The sequence below is a fragment of the Topomyia yanbarensis genome, chromosome 3 (genome assembly GCF_030247195.1).
Source record: "Topomyia yanbarensis strain Yona2022 chromosome 3, ASM3024719v1, whole genome shotgun sequence".
NCBI classification, from domain to species: Eukaryota; Metazoa; Arthropoda; class Insecta; order Diptera; family Culicidae; genus Topomyia; species Topomyia yanbarensis.
Window position 1 is genome coordinate 322,155,836 of NC_080672.1, and position 12,901 is coordinate 322,168,736.

The 12,901-nt window shown below is 39.7% G+C and overlaps 1 protein-coding gene across 1 annotated transcript in view; it reads left to right on the plus strand.

Annotated features, from left to right (window-relative positions):
• The first annotated feature begins 3,904 nt into the window (after positions 1-3,904).
• LOC131689863 (nuclear pore complex protein Nup160 homolog) overlaps positions 3,905-12,901 on the plus strand; it is a 29,524-nt gene continuing 20,527 nt past the window's right edge. Inside the window, exons 1-8 of the mRNA XM_058975208.1 lie at positions 3,905-4,146; positions 4,220-4,322; positions 4,376-4,671; positions 4,734-4,929; positions 4,985-5,160; positions 5,218-5,430; positions 5,495-5,685; positions 5,743-6,261. Of these exons, the coding sequence (XP_058831191.1) occupies positions 4,053-4,146; positions 4,220-4,322; positions 4,376-4,671; positions 4,734-4,929; positions 4,985-5,160; positions 5,218-5,430; positions 5,495-5,685; positions 5,743-6,261 (1,788 nt within the window). The 5' untranslated portion in view covers positions 3,905-4,052. The remainder of the gene's footprint in view (positions 4,147-4,219; positions 4,323-4,375; positions 4,672-4,733; positions 4,930-4,984; positions 5,161-5,217; positions 5,431-5,494; positions 5,686-5,742; positions 6,262-12,901) is intronic.

A 12,901-nucleotide genomic window follows, 5' to 3' on the forward strand; every position in this document is an offset into this window, starting at 1 on the left:
GTCACATTTACTCGCCAAATTCGAGAGAACGGGAGAGAATCACCAAAACCAAAATGCTGGCACTTAGGGGCCATACACTAATTACGTAAGGGCATAGGGCCCATATTATTGGCTCGAATCAACACTCGTCGAAATGTCAATTAGGTTTTACACCATCCGACATAACCCCACAAAATAAGCCGGATGAACTTCGTTTGACAATTCTCGGTGGTTTGTTTACATGGAAGTTACATGAGTTCGAATGTAACAGATGAGCACCCGTTGCACTCACACTCACGCAATTGACAAAGTAAACAAACCACCGAGAATTGTCAAACATGAACTTCATTCATCATGAGTTCATTCGTGTCGTCATCTTGTAGAACTCAATTGACGATAGGTTCATCCGGAGTGTTCATTTGTGTTTACATTTTGCTAGCGTTGCCAATTTTATTTTGTGTCCAGCACCCAATGTGGCTACGCCACATCGCTTTTGCACGTGCTGTCCGACTTCGCTACTGCTCAGTCGGACTTAAACTAGGGATAGCCCCTATGTTTGAGTAAGCCGGGCAAACGAGTGGATCACAGGTTCGCTTGCTTCCGACGACCACCTCGCCCGGCGGATCCTCAGCGGCTTTGCGCCGCTTCAGTTCCTAGGCCTCGGTTATGCGGCTAAGCCGCATCGAAATGGTACCCCTTAAACATTCTAACTTGAATCGGTTGTGTCACCGGAGCCGGAATACGAATTAGAACCAGCCAGCATTCCGGCTGAGTTAAACTGGGAAGTTTAGTAAAATTTAATCTGGAAATAAATTTTTTTTGGCAACGCTCCACCTGGGCGCCAGGTTGACGAGATGAAATGAACTTTGTTTACTTTCGACAAGTTTTGATTCGAGCCAACAATATCCAGCCAAGGGCATATGGTGGGAGGGGGAGTTTCAAAATATCTTAGAAGTGTTGCAAGATAAAATTAAAATTATTTATAACGTTAATATTGCCGTGCACGCAAAGAAAAATAGTGTGGTGCACACAGAGAAACAAAAATATGCATAGTTAGCATACTTGCTGTTCCCGTCTCTTTTCTTCTGCTGTGATTTTTATGCATTTTCATGCATATACTTCTAGTAAGCATTCAATGAGTGGATAGACCGAATATGTCCAATGCATAAAATTTACAGCAGAAGAAGCGAGAGGAAGATAGAAAAGTATGCTATCGATGCATAAATAAAATTATGCGGGACCAAAGTAACACCAAATACAAATATGTATTTGGTAACACTGTATGAGTACACTGAGCCAAGAAAACTCAATTAAAATGGTCACATAGCTCGTCATTGATGACAATCACATACATATTTTGTGTATCCGTTGAAAGTCATGTGCAAAACACATAATAATGATTATGACACACCAATAATATTCACTGCTCAATACGATACATTGTATTTGAACAATGGGTATCTGTGTTATCAGATGAATGTTATATCACAGATAACAGACATTTAGGCTCGATTTGAATCGTGTGTAAATACCCGCTACTGAAATTCCGAATAAATAGACGTCTTAAACACGTTTGGCAAACGTTTGTAGATGGCGCAGTGATCGATACAATGCAGTTAGAGTGCAGCTGTCAAACACGTGTAGCAAACAGTTGCGCGGATGGCAATAGTGAAACACGGATTTCCAACGTATATCAATTTGAAAGTTTACACAGGTTTTTGAAGAAATTTTGTTCTAGCCTAAACGTCTGTTATCTGTGGTTATATGATATAAAACTTGTCACTGGCAAATTTGAATGAAAAACTACTGGCCGGAGATTTTGAATTCAGCTTAGGGCAGAGCAATGGCAAATAGAACTGTACGGCTATTTTTGAATACGTTGATGCTTGGGGGAAACGCAATGTAAGTTTTTATGAAGCTCATTTTAGTATTACTAATAAATCACTTGAAATATATTTTCGAAACTAATATGCTTCTATTGATATTTCCGTTTAATTCTATTAACAAAAACCAATAGCTATTATTAATATTTCATGTAAAATGTTTGTAATTGTTCCAATAGATATAATCGTGAGCATATCAGGAATCTTGTAAGTACATTATACAAGCGAGCTATAACATAGCTCCTTCCTCACACACACACACCCCTCTCCCCTGTCTTACCATGTTTTTTTTTTTATAAAAATACGTTTTCCAACACTTAGTGTGCCACGAAACTGCTACTTGAGGAAGCTAGAACATTTTTCTATACAATAAACCCGAGTTTTTGACGGAATGCTATCTGTAGTTCTTATTTTGTGCGAAAATATCACTCCTCTTCACTTGGAGTTTCTTTTCGAAGTACTCTCTTATTTTTCTTCTTCCCTTATTTATTGCACTTTTTCAAATGCACTTTAATCACACACCACTGCACAAAACACCTGCGAAACTTTAATCGTTTACAAACAAAACTTCAAATTTTCGGCCACTGTGCAGATGACCGAAGGAAAATGTCCGAAAACTCTTATTTGTGCGTTTGAGTTTTCACTTCGAGTTCCATTTTTTCACAATGTAAACAAGCGTGCGTTCCTGGCTTCCACATATCTTCGCCTTAAAGACGCTGAATCCTTCTGGATAAAGATTCGCCATCTCTATCTTATTCTTCTTATTTATCTGTAAGTGTCATTCCAATCGAGCACGAGACTTGTCAAAAACACAATCTGAAGAAAATCGTTTCGAATCCTTTTGCAACGAGGGCCATTGACAGGTCTCGTGCTCGATTGGAATGACACTGACAGCTAAATGGTAAACAGACGATAGATGTGTCGAGTTTTTATCCAGAAGGATTCAGCGTCGTTAGAATCTCCAAATACACATTAAATACGCCAAGGTCCCATACAAACGGGTCATCAATTTTTGGCTCACCGAACAAACAAATTACACAACCCACTTCGTCTGTTTCGTTTTGACAGGTTTGATATGGTGAAAAAAATGAAACTGGCAACGTTACAAAATCAAAGTGTGCTATTTTCGTTTGTTCCCGAACCACTAATACACAATCGGTATCCTTGGTATCCTTTTGCTCGCATTAATAAAATGAAAATTTGAACCTACATTATTGTTTTTGCGCAAAGGATATAGTTGGCCTAGACAATATTCGGAAAATATGTATTCAAATTTTTAATAATTGGAACTATACATCAAGAATTTATTTTATTATCAGAAGCGAACATGGGTGTCTGAGGTTTGATAAAATACATCGGTACGAATGCAGAGCACTATCTGCAACCGTTCGAACTACACGATTACGATTGTAAACTGGTAATCGATGGTGACAACCTGTGCATGCAGTTTTTTATCCGTTCGGAAGACAGGACCGGAGCCTTCGGAGAGAATTATAACCACTATTTCCGCCCTGTGGTAGCGAAATGCTTCCCGAGTGTAGCGGGAAATCGTTTGTGCATCTAAATAAAGTAAGTAATGAAAGAATTTAAAAATACTTCTGTTGTACTTAATAAAGTACTTAATGTAATGAATGTCGATGTGTACGTATTGAAAGTATTTAAAGTAAATCTTGACGGTAATTAAAATATTTTGCGTATTTAAAGTACGAATGCGCTGTACTTAAAATCGTTTTAGTAATTAAAGTACAATGAATTTGACACGTACTTTTAAAATCTTTGCGGTACTTAATGTTAGTTAGTAACTCTTTTGTTGACTGCTATTCACCGTGTTAGGGTAATAACGGTTTATTCTAAAGTCCCTCTATATATAAGGACTTTGGGTTTCTTCAAAATTTCTCCTCGAAGTTAATTTTTACATTTGGCATTTGAGCCCTATTCATATGTTTGTCGAGTAATTACTTTTTCAGCCAGATCGTTTAAATTACGTCATTGATGGTAATGTACTGGCAGCATCGATGCTGTCAGTTTGCTTCTCGTCTCGTTGTCAGATTCAATGTCAACAATCGTTCCGCTTATCACATTCTGCGCGCTTGTTTACCACTGGCGGTTAGTTTTGTTGTGCGTTTGCCAGTAAATAATCCAGAAATTTTATTCGAAAAATAAGTTCAACGATTTGTGAAGCTAGCCAAAATGAACCCGTTCGTACCCGTACAATATCGGGAAGTTCCTATGAGACAACTTTCATCAAACTCAAGCAGCTGGAGAGAAATCAGTATAAGCACCGGTAAGTTGTTGGTTATGGTGTCTTTTTTATAGCGAAGGTGCAGTTTTATGCGGTGATGTTTTCCTATTTTCAGGTGGTATACATAATATGCTGCAAGATGTGAAAACTTCCGAACAGTGCGGAGGATATTGCTTCGCTGAAAGAGAAGATTACCGGCCTAATCGATTCGTTTATTGGTAAGTTTATGTCACTATAGAATACTAGATTTCTGTACGATTGTATCTTACAGGCGCACATGCGGTGACTCCATCTATCTATGCGAAGTTAGCATGAACTTGAATCTGGCAAACAATCATCTGAAAATCAGCTTCGATGAAAGTCCCATACTTTCGGTTGAAATCAGCGGTAATCGGTTGCAGGTATTCTTGTTGATAGTAACCGTCACCAGTATTCACCGCATTTTGCTAAAACATCCGAAAGCTAACAGCGTCAATCCGGACGGAGCTCACGAATCGGTGCTGTCCTCGATCACGAAAGAGCAGATATGTGATACGACGTCATTTTACGTTATCAGTAACGATATTGGTTGGTTGTCGATTTTCAATGATTGTTTAAAATGGTTGCTTAACAAAGCGATTTTTCAATAGGCCAGTGTCTGCCCTCTATTGCCGCTGCTTACCGAGTTGAGTACGACGATAATGAGAGTGACGCTTTTTTCGCAGTTTCAACCGTGTCTGCACTCTATCTGTTCCAGATGGGTAGTCTTGGAGGTGTAAAAATGACGGAACTGAAACATAATCAGCTGATTTCGAGATTATTTTCAAATTTAACCGATGCTTGGAGGTGAGTAAAATTTTGCCAAAACTGATTATGTTTGAACGCTTGTGTTGATTTTTAGGAAAAAGAATGCTAATGCGCCAGATCAGATAGTGTCGCTTATATTTGGGGAGATCGACGGGCATTTCGTGTTGTACGCATTTTACCGGAATAATGTCGCTCGTGTGTGGTCCGCAAATGGTTCGTGCATTGGTGTTGAGTGTTTGGTGAAGCATTCCGATCAACGGTTGGAGGGGTGTAAGTTGTTGCTCAATTCATCTATTTCGCTGTAATACTAATTTTTGTGTGTTCTAGCTCAAACTACCATAGTTCGGAAATCTACTTCCCTAATTGGAGTGTTTCTGGCATATTCAGACTGTTCAGAGTTTATCTTATTTCGGCCTGTATTAGACGACTCTGGAAATGTCTCGCTGGTGAAAGAGTCAGTTATTCTGGCCCCTAATTACGACTTGATTGACTATAAAATGTCCGATCGAGGTATTTGGGCCTTGTGGTGTAATGCAGAAGGTAAATAGTCACACACTTTTTTAATTTTTAATTTGAACGTAACAATTAATTGTTTCTGTGATAGGCGAAATGCAAGTGTTGACTTATTCCCTGAATAGTGAATCGAACAATTTCTGGTTACCGATCCCGTTGGAAACCATGGATGACAAATATATCTCTAAACTGGAAAAGGGCACTGACCTGAAGCACGTTTATTGTAACCGCATTTTTCATTCGGGGAAGTTTCATAATAATGTTATCGCAAAGACACTTTCGGTATGTTTATTTCGTAAAATTATTTGGACCGCTATTTTAACATTTTGACACCCACAGATGTTCAACAGAAGCTTCAGCTATTCCGGTACTGTTATCTCAACTGCTGCATTGAAACGGCACGTATGCAGCTACATCGATGGAGAGTTGCAGAACGAACGTAAAATGCAGAACATAACCGATGAAGAATTTATTGAACTCTCCTCTACGTTGTGGGAAAAGTTCTACATGTGCTGCTCGCAGTATAACTTTGAAGCGTGCCAACCGATTGGGATGCTCATCCTAGAAGGAATGAATGTTTTCTGTTTGATTCGCAAGAAGTTGATTTCATTCTTCCGACCATGTGACGAGCTGGAACTGGCCTTTCTTTCGGAGAACTATCCTGGAAGTATCGCCAGTGGGGTAGCAGGTGGGAAATCTTTGCAGCAGGATGTGTCAGTGCTGGTGAGAGTACTGAAGCAGATCGATAAATTTGTGCCCGAAAATGAAAAGATAGAGATCGAATCTTGCTTGTTCCAGCTGCGTTCGACCAAGGACGTAATGGGAACGATTGCCGGATCGCAGTGCTTCGGAAATCAGGTAAGTTGTAGTAGTTGTTTTGGGTTCTATGATTTTGCTAATTCGAGTCGCAGATGTACCCTTTCATAATAGCTGAAGAATTCATTTGATTGTTTGTTCCTTCGGTATATTTATTTCAAATCTTTGGAAACTTCCAAAACATACTGATTTTCAAAACGTTCGCTCGAGTTTTGTTCGTAGCTCATCATCGGACGGAGCATCAAATCAGGAGACAGTATATTTATACCGATATACTGAAGAGACAACAATTCGAAGCAGTGACTCAGTGGGTTGATTAATGATTGTTGATTACGTTGCATATCAGTAGATTTGAACTAACAGCCCAAGTGCTGTCACGACACATCGATTGTGTTCCACACATTACCAACGAACTTTCGCCGGCCACCGAAGGACTTTCTTCGCTAGTTTTAGAAACACCCAAACGGGCACGAAAACAGTACCAAACACAGCCAATTAAAATCACCTTCAATTTGGCCAGTTTACTGTATTGATCGCGGTTACCGTTTGAACAAACGAGAAAAAACATCGCATAGAAAACGTTCTCCTATGGCTAGCTTCAATGTTTGCATCTCGCACTGCAATCCAAAGTCCGCCCTTCACTTGGGGACTTAGCCAAAATCGTACTCTGGTTCGCCGTACTGAATCCACCGAAAACATGAAGTCCGCCACCTCGTTGGGGATTTTACCACGGTCTGCGGACTTGGGCAAAACTATCGACGGCTTTATTTTTATACAGATCGAGAACGAAACCATCGACCAGATATATTTTTTAACTGACTATGTACACGTACAATTATCCCTCTCCAAGGTTGAGGGGCTTGACGGTATTGCATACATCATCAGTCATATTGCGTGCATCAGCGCTAAAGAACAACTGCTTTAAGATGGTTATTGCAGTACGCCTCGATAGTGGTGCATTGAGAGGGCTGGTGCGCCTTTTTATGTTCTATGTTTCTTCATACTCTGCACCTGCGCATACAAACGCTCAACCACTAGTCTGTGCGCGATGATGTGGCCGACGGGTCGTCGTGCAATGACTGTGTGCCGTGCAAAGCTGTGTGCCGTGTTTGCAAATATTGTTCCACAATGGCTCACAGTAGGAGTCATTGTGTGTCTATTTATCGGTCGAATTCGTCATTGTGCATATACTAATTAAATTACTTTAATAAATACATAAGTAGAAACCTATTAGTTGTCGCTTTGTAATAATCGTAGTTTTTCGTACTAGTGTACAGTTGTTATGTGCTAGTCGTGTGTCTATCTATGTATGTGTTCGTCTGAGTATTTGTGACAGTTGGGCCAGGGAATGTATGCAAAACTGGCGTATATGATAGAATAGTGGTCAATACTACTGGTAATCAATTTGTGCATTTGGTTCTATTCATTCGGGAAATTCGGATTGGATAAATTAGGGTACAATGAATTTACCGACGCACGAGAGTTATCCATTCCCGGTCAGCAAAGCACGATGAAAGTCTAACAGCATGCAATCGTCGTTAAGGGTAAATATACAACATTTGCTGCATTTAGACAAGTTTGATTGCATGTTACATGTGTTTTTCTATTCTACTTCATTAGTCTGTACTTATGCACATCTACTAGTTTGTTTTTCCATTACTGATGTATACCAAAATAGTATCGGTCAATTTATACACTTCTAATCAAGCTATTTGCATCTTTTTTTTTTCTTTATTCGGCATGTTATGATTCCTTTTATTGGTATATCTCTACTATACGCTATCTATATTCATATGGGTACAAACGCTCGTGGCTTTCGCGATAACACGAACCTTGCCACAAACAGGGTTGCTACGGTCGCGCGGATTTTCGCGATTTCTGCGAATTTGGCGCGTTTTTTATTTTATTCAATTTGACGCATCGTGCGGATTTGGCGCGAATTCGAGTTTGGACCGTGTTTTATTTATCGGAGTCTCGCCTAACATGTTCATTTATCATTTAGTTTAATACCATGCTCACACTACAGAGTTAAAACATGTTATAACAATTAGCAACAAGAAAAATGTCATCCAGATAGCGTTAAAACACGTTTTAACTCGTAGTGTGAACGTAGTATAAGATGTATACTAATAACTTTCACTTCAATCGCTGGGGACACTAATCCCTCAGAGAAACTAGTTATGGTTACGAAAATTAACCTGAGACTCGGTTCCAGTTACGATTTTTGAAGTTTTATTTAAAAATGTTGAACACGAATGGCAATATATTTGTGCATTTCATTTGGATTCAACTATAAAGCTCTGCATATTTAAAATCGATCCGCTGTTTTTGACCAGGGAAGTGATTCTAGTGGTCGGTCATAGAAGCTTTTATCAATAATCCATTCACAAAGTTGAAATCTTGTGCACAACTTTTTGACAAGGTTGGTGTTTACTCGAGTTTGCCACGCGATGGAAAAAGAAGCAAATTAGTTCTGCCCAGAAGTGAATGAAATCACGACAGGTCGGGTACGAGGATCGCACGAGAATTGAAAATAGCAAAATACGACCGTCTGTGCAGTTCTGAAACATTTCAAGGAACGTCTGTTTTCCGGAAGGTGTAATCAAGGCATCGGACGTTGTTGTGATCAACAAATTTTGTACTGCACAGTTCGAAATATGCGCATTCGGAAAAGTTTCAGAACCGGATCGTACAGCAAAGCAATACGTCAAATATGCGGGTTGAAAACCTGTATGCTCAGATGCTGACCAAATCAAACGGATGCATCCTTATGGACGATGAAACGTGTATCTAATTGTATTTCGAATAGAAACAGATTTTTATATTGTCAGGGGTCGCTGAGATGTTCCCAAGAAATACAAGTTTGTTTTTGCAGATAATGTTGCCGGTAAATTGTTGATCTGGCATGGAATCTGCAATTGTAGCTGAAAGACTTCGATTTTCATGGCAGCCAACCAGACAATGAAGGCTAAATTCTTAGAAATGTTACATTTTCAAATGCATTCTTTCAAGCGAATAATTTTCTAAGGATGAAGCAAAGGTAATAAATTTATTTCACAAAAACAACTGAAACAAAACCATTCGTCGTTATTTCGAACAGATATACGTACTTTTCTGTTGCTGTCGTTCTTCATTCTGCGCTCATCTTCTGCAGTCACGGTCTTGGCCTTCGGATTTCACCAATTCTTTATTCGACTAATGTCGCTGGAGATTGTGCTCCATCATAGTCCAATACTTCGCTGTTGGACGAAGCTGCGGACAATTTGGTGGATTCTGCTCCATTGTTGTATCATTGTAGCACACCCTTGCTGTAATGGCAGCTGGGTAAGTTTGTCCAAACATAACGATCCATAATTGGACTAATGAAGGTAAACATCCGTTAGTAGACGAGGTTCCTTTACTTCCGAACTCGTAGTATTATCTGTCACGAAAACGCTTATTTTCTTGCCACAAGAACAGATCCCTTGCCAAATCATAATTTTTTCGTGATCTAATCGGCGAAAAATTGAACAACGGGATTTGTTTGAAATCGGTTATCGCATAGGATCAATCAAAACACATCCATTGAGTTTCATCAGCGCCTTATCGAGCAGCCTGGATGCAGGCCATTGTTTAATGCTCGAGACTTTGGATAGGTTACTTAATTGCTCGATATTTGCAACCTTCTCGAAGACAGATCCGCGGCAAAGTACAGCGATTCGCATTCTTTATTAGGGTAATTAAATCCGAATGACCTTCAACCGCAATTGACGATATGCGGTTCCATTCCGAGACTTGGTATTCACTATCCTGCGTACATGCTATAAAAAAATCTCAAAATTTTATCAAAATCGGAGCACAACAACTTGAGTTACAACCTCTAAACCACTCATAGGTGGAAGTTGGTTAATGTTGACTGTGTGTTTGAAGTGTACGGATTCCTGCGCAATCAAAATAGCTGCTTTCAACTGAGTTCACAAGAACAATGCATTTATTAAAAAGAAGAATAATTACTAGTAACTTTTGGGAACTCTGATCCAGGTTTTTTCGTATTCTTTTATCACGACTAAGATAAGTCGTCTTTTCAATATACAGGTCTCTTTTTAAAAATTAGGAAAAAATTGGAGGAAAAGTTTTTGAACGTTAGTAACTTTTATTGTACTGAACGGAATCACATGTATGTATGACTTCTATGGGTAGCGCAAAAAAATCCGAAAAAGACGCGAAAGAACCGATATTTGTTAGTTCTGCCAAACCCGAAACATTCTGGAAGTAAAACGACCTACTCGAAACATTGGATTAATTTATCGAAAATCTGCAATTGTGTGTATTGCAAAATGGGACAACTTCCTAGTAATAAACCCCTCACCCTATGCTTAACTTACTACCCACCCGGACTAAAAGTGTAACGCCGGCCCTGAATATGGTGTACCAAGACCTAATCAAAAATTGGGAAATTATATAAGTCTCATGCATGTATTTTTGTGCTAAGTGCTGCATTCATCAGCTAGTCGAATGAGAAGCATGTGGAGGCACGGTCAGATGGTGCGATATGATAAAGGTAATCAGAATTTCCGTCGCTCATATATTGTTGTGCATATTATCTTTGTTAATCAGTCTTATTCTGCATTATGACGAATCGCTTTTTGGAACGAATGTGGTTTGCTTCCTCAATAATGACATATCAAAAACAAACTGGTGTCAGATTTTATCCAAATTACATTCTTTAATAAAACAATTATAACATTGTGTCGAAAATATTATGCGTTGTAATATTTCAAAATAACTCTGAAAGCTAGGAATATTTTTAAGTACCAAGCCACGATATGTTAAGCCTAAGAATACAAGACGGTGGACAATACATGAGAAGTCATTTGTGCCTATCAAATAAACGAAATGAATAAAAAATACAAGAGAAGTTTACTATAATTTTCAAATAAAAACCATTTGCAAGTTTTGAAGATTTATAGGAATTTGAATCTATTTGTTTTGAGAACCGCGCAAAATCTTGCGCGGATTTGGCGCGTTTTTATTTTGTCGTCTTCCGTAACAACCCTGCAAACGCAACCATGCAATTGCAATAATCCCCGGTAGTTAAGTAAACGTAGCATCTTTAAACTTCCAAATGCGGTCTCAAACATTAATGCGCGATCATGAAACGGTCACGTCCGGAAGTCTTACCTCTGTTCTAGCAGTCTGGACTAATGTCTTCAGTTGAACCAATCAAAAAAGTGACGCTCATTCACTAAACAACACGTTCCATGGTGACGTGACCTGGAACTCTAGTGATATGGGAAACGGACTCTCTTCTACCATCTGTACCATACACTAAAAATTAAGCATCAGATTCACGGTTCGCGCGCGATCAATCAAGAATACACGCCCCATCATTATAAAATTGAAATTATACACGCGAAATCACATACACGTGACAAACACGTTAATATACAATTGCTTGCGACCATCCACGGCACCTACACCCGAGATCTCGTAAACGTAAATATCCCGGTGATAAAGTGAATGTCTCAGCTCCTATAAATTTTCAAACGCGGTCTCAAGCCTGAACCAAAAAACTCCCGCGGTCGCACGATCATGAATCGGTCACTTCCGAATGTTTCTATCCTTGATATCAGCAGACTAGGTCCATGCCTTCAATTGGACCAATTAAGAAAAAGAAAGCTCTCATATCTACTGGACATCAGGTTTCATGGCGACATGACAGATATGGGGTAACTTACTCCCTGTCAGAATGTGAATTGTACACCGAAAACTATCAGAATGAAGGTCCGCGTGACCATCCGCACGCGTATATAGGAATAGCAAGACGGTTACAAAATCCAATTTTGTACACGCGAAGTCACATGAACGCGAACACACGTGACAAACACGTTAACATATGAACACTTAAGCCCTTCGCGATTAACAACGCACGCCTACGTTCGCGATCGCGCAAACTTAATAACACCCCGTTAATAAAGAGAACGTTTTAGCACTTACGAAGTTTCAAACGCTGTCTCAAACGCGAACCTACAAACGTCCGTTTTCGCGCGCTCATGAATCGGTCACGTCCGGAAACCATTACTCTCTGTCCTAATAACTTCGGTCCATACATTCAGTAGGACCAATCCAAAAATAAGGCTCATATCCACTAGACAACACGTTCCATGGCGACATCCCCGGTAACACTGGCAACTCTAGTGATATGGAAGATCTCACTTTCTTTTAGCATCTGAGCCGTACACCAAAAATAAAGTATTAGATTCACGGTCCGTGCGCGATTATCCAAGAACACACGCGAATATGCGAAAGGCACACGGTTATAAAGTAGAATTTATACACGCGAAATTACATGCACGTTAGCACACGCGACGTACAAACGCACACGCGATCGAACACATTAACGTACAAATGCTCGAGCCTTTCGCGATCGCGAGTCCCTACGCCCGCACATACATGAACCGTACAATGAATATCACATTCAGAATCACGGCTCTCTACAATTGGCCTAAAGCAGTGTTTTAGTGGGCGCCATTGCCTGCCTCGTCTGCAAATTGTAGTATGTGATTCTGACGAGGAGCCCTACCGAGAACCTAGCTCTACAGCTCCAGTAGGACAACTCTCGAAAAAAAGACTATGTACATGTACAATTATACGATCAGCCGTGATCAGCTGTGTTAAGCTCCTCTGTATCTTCGCACATTTT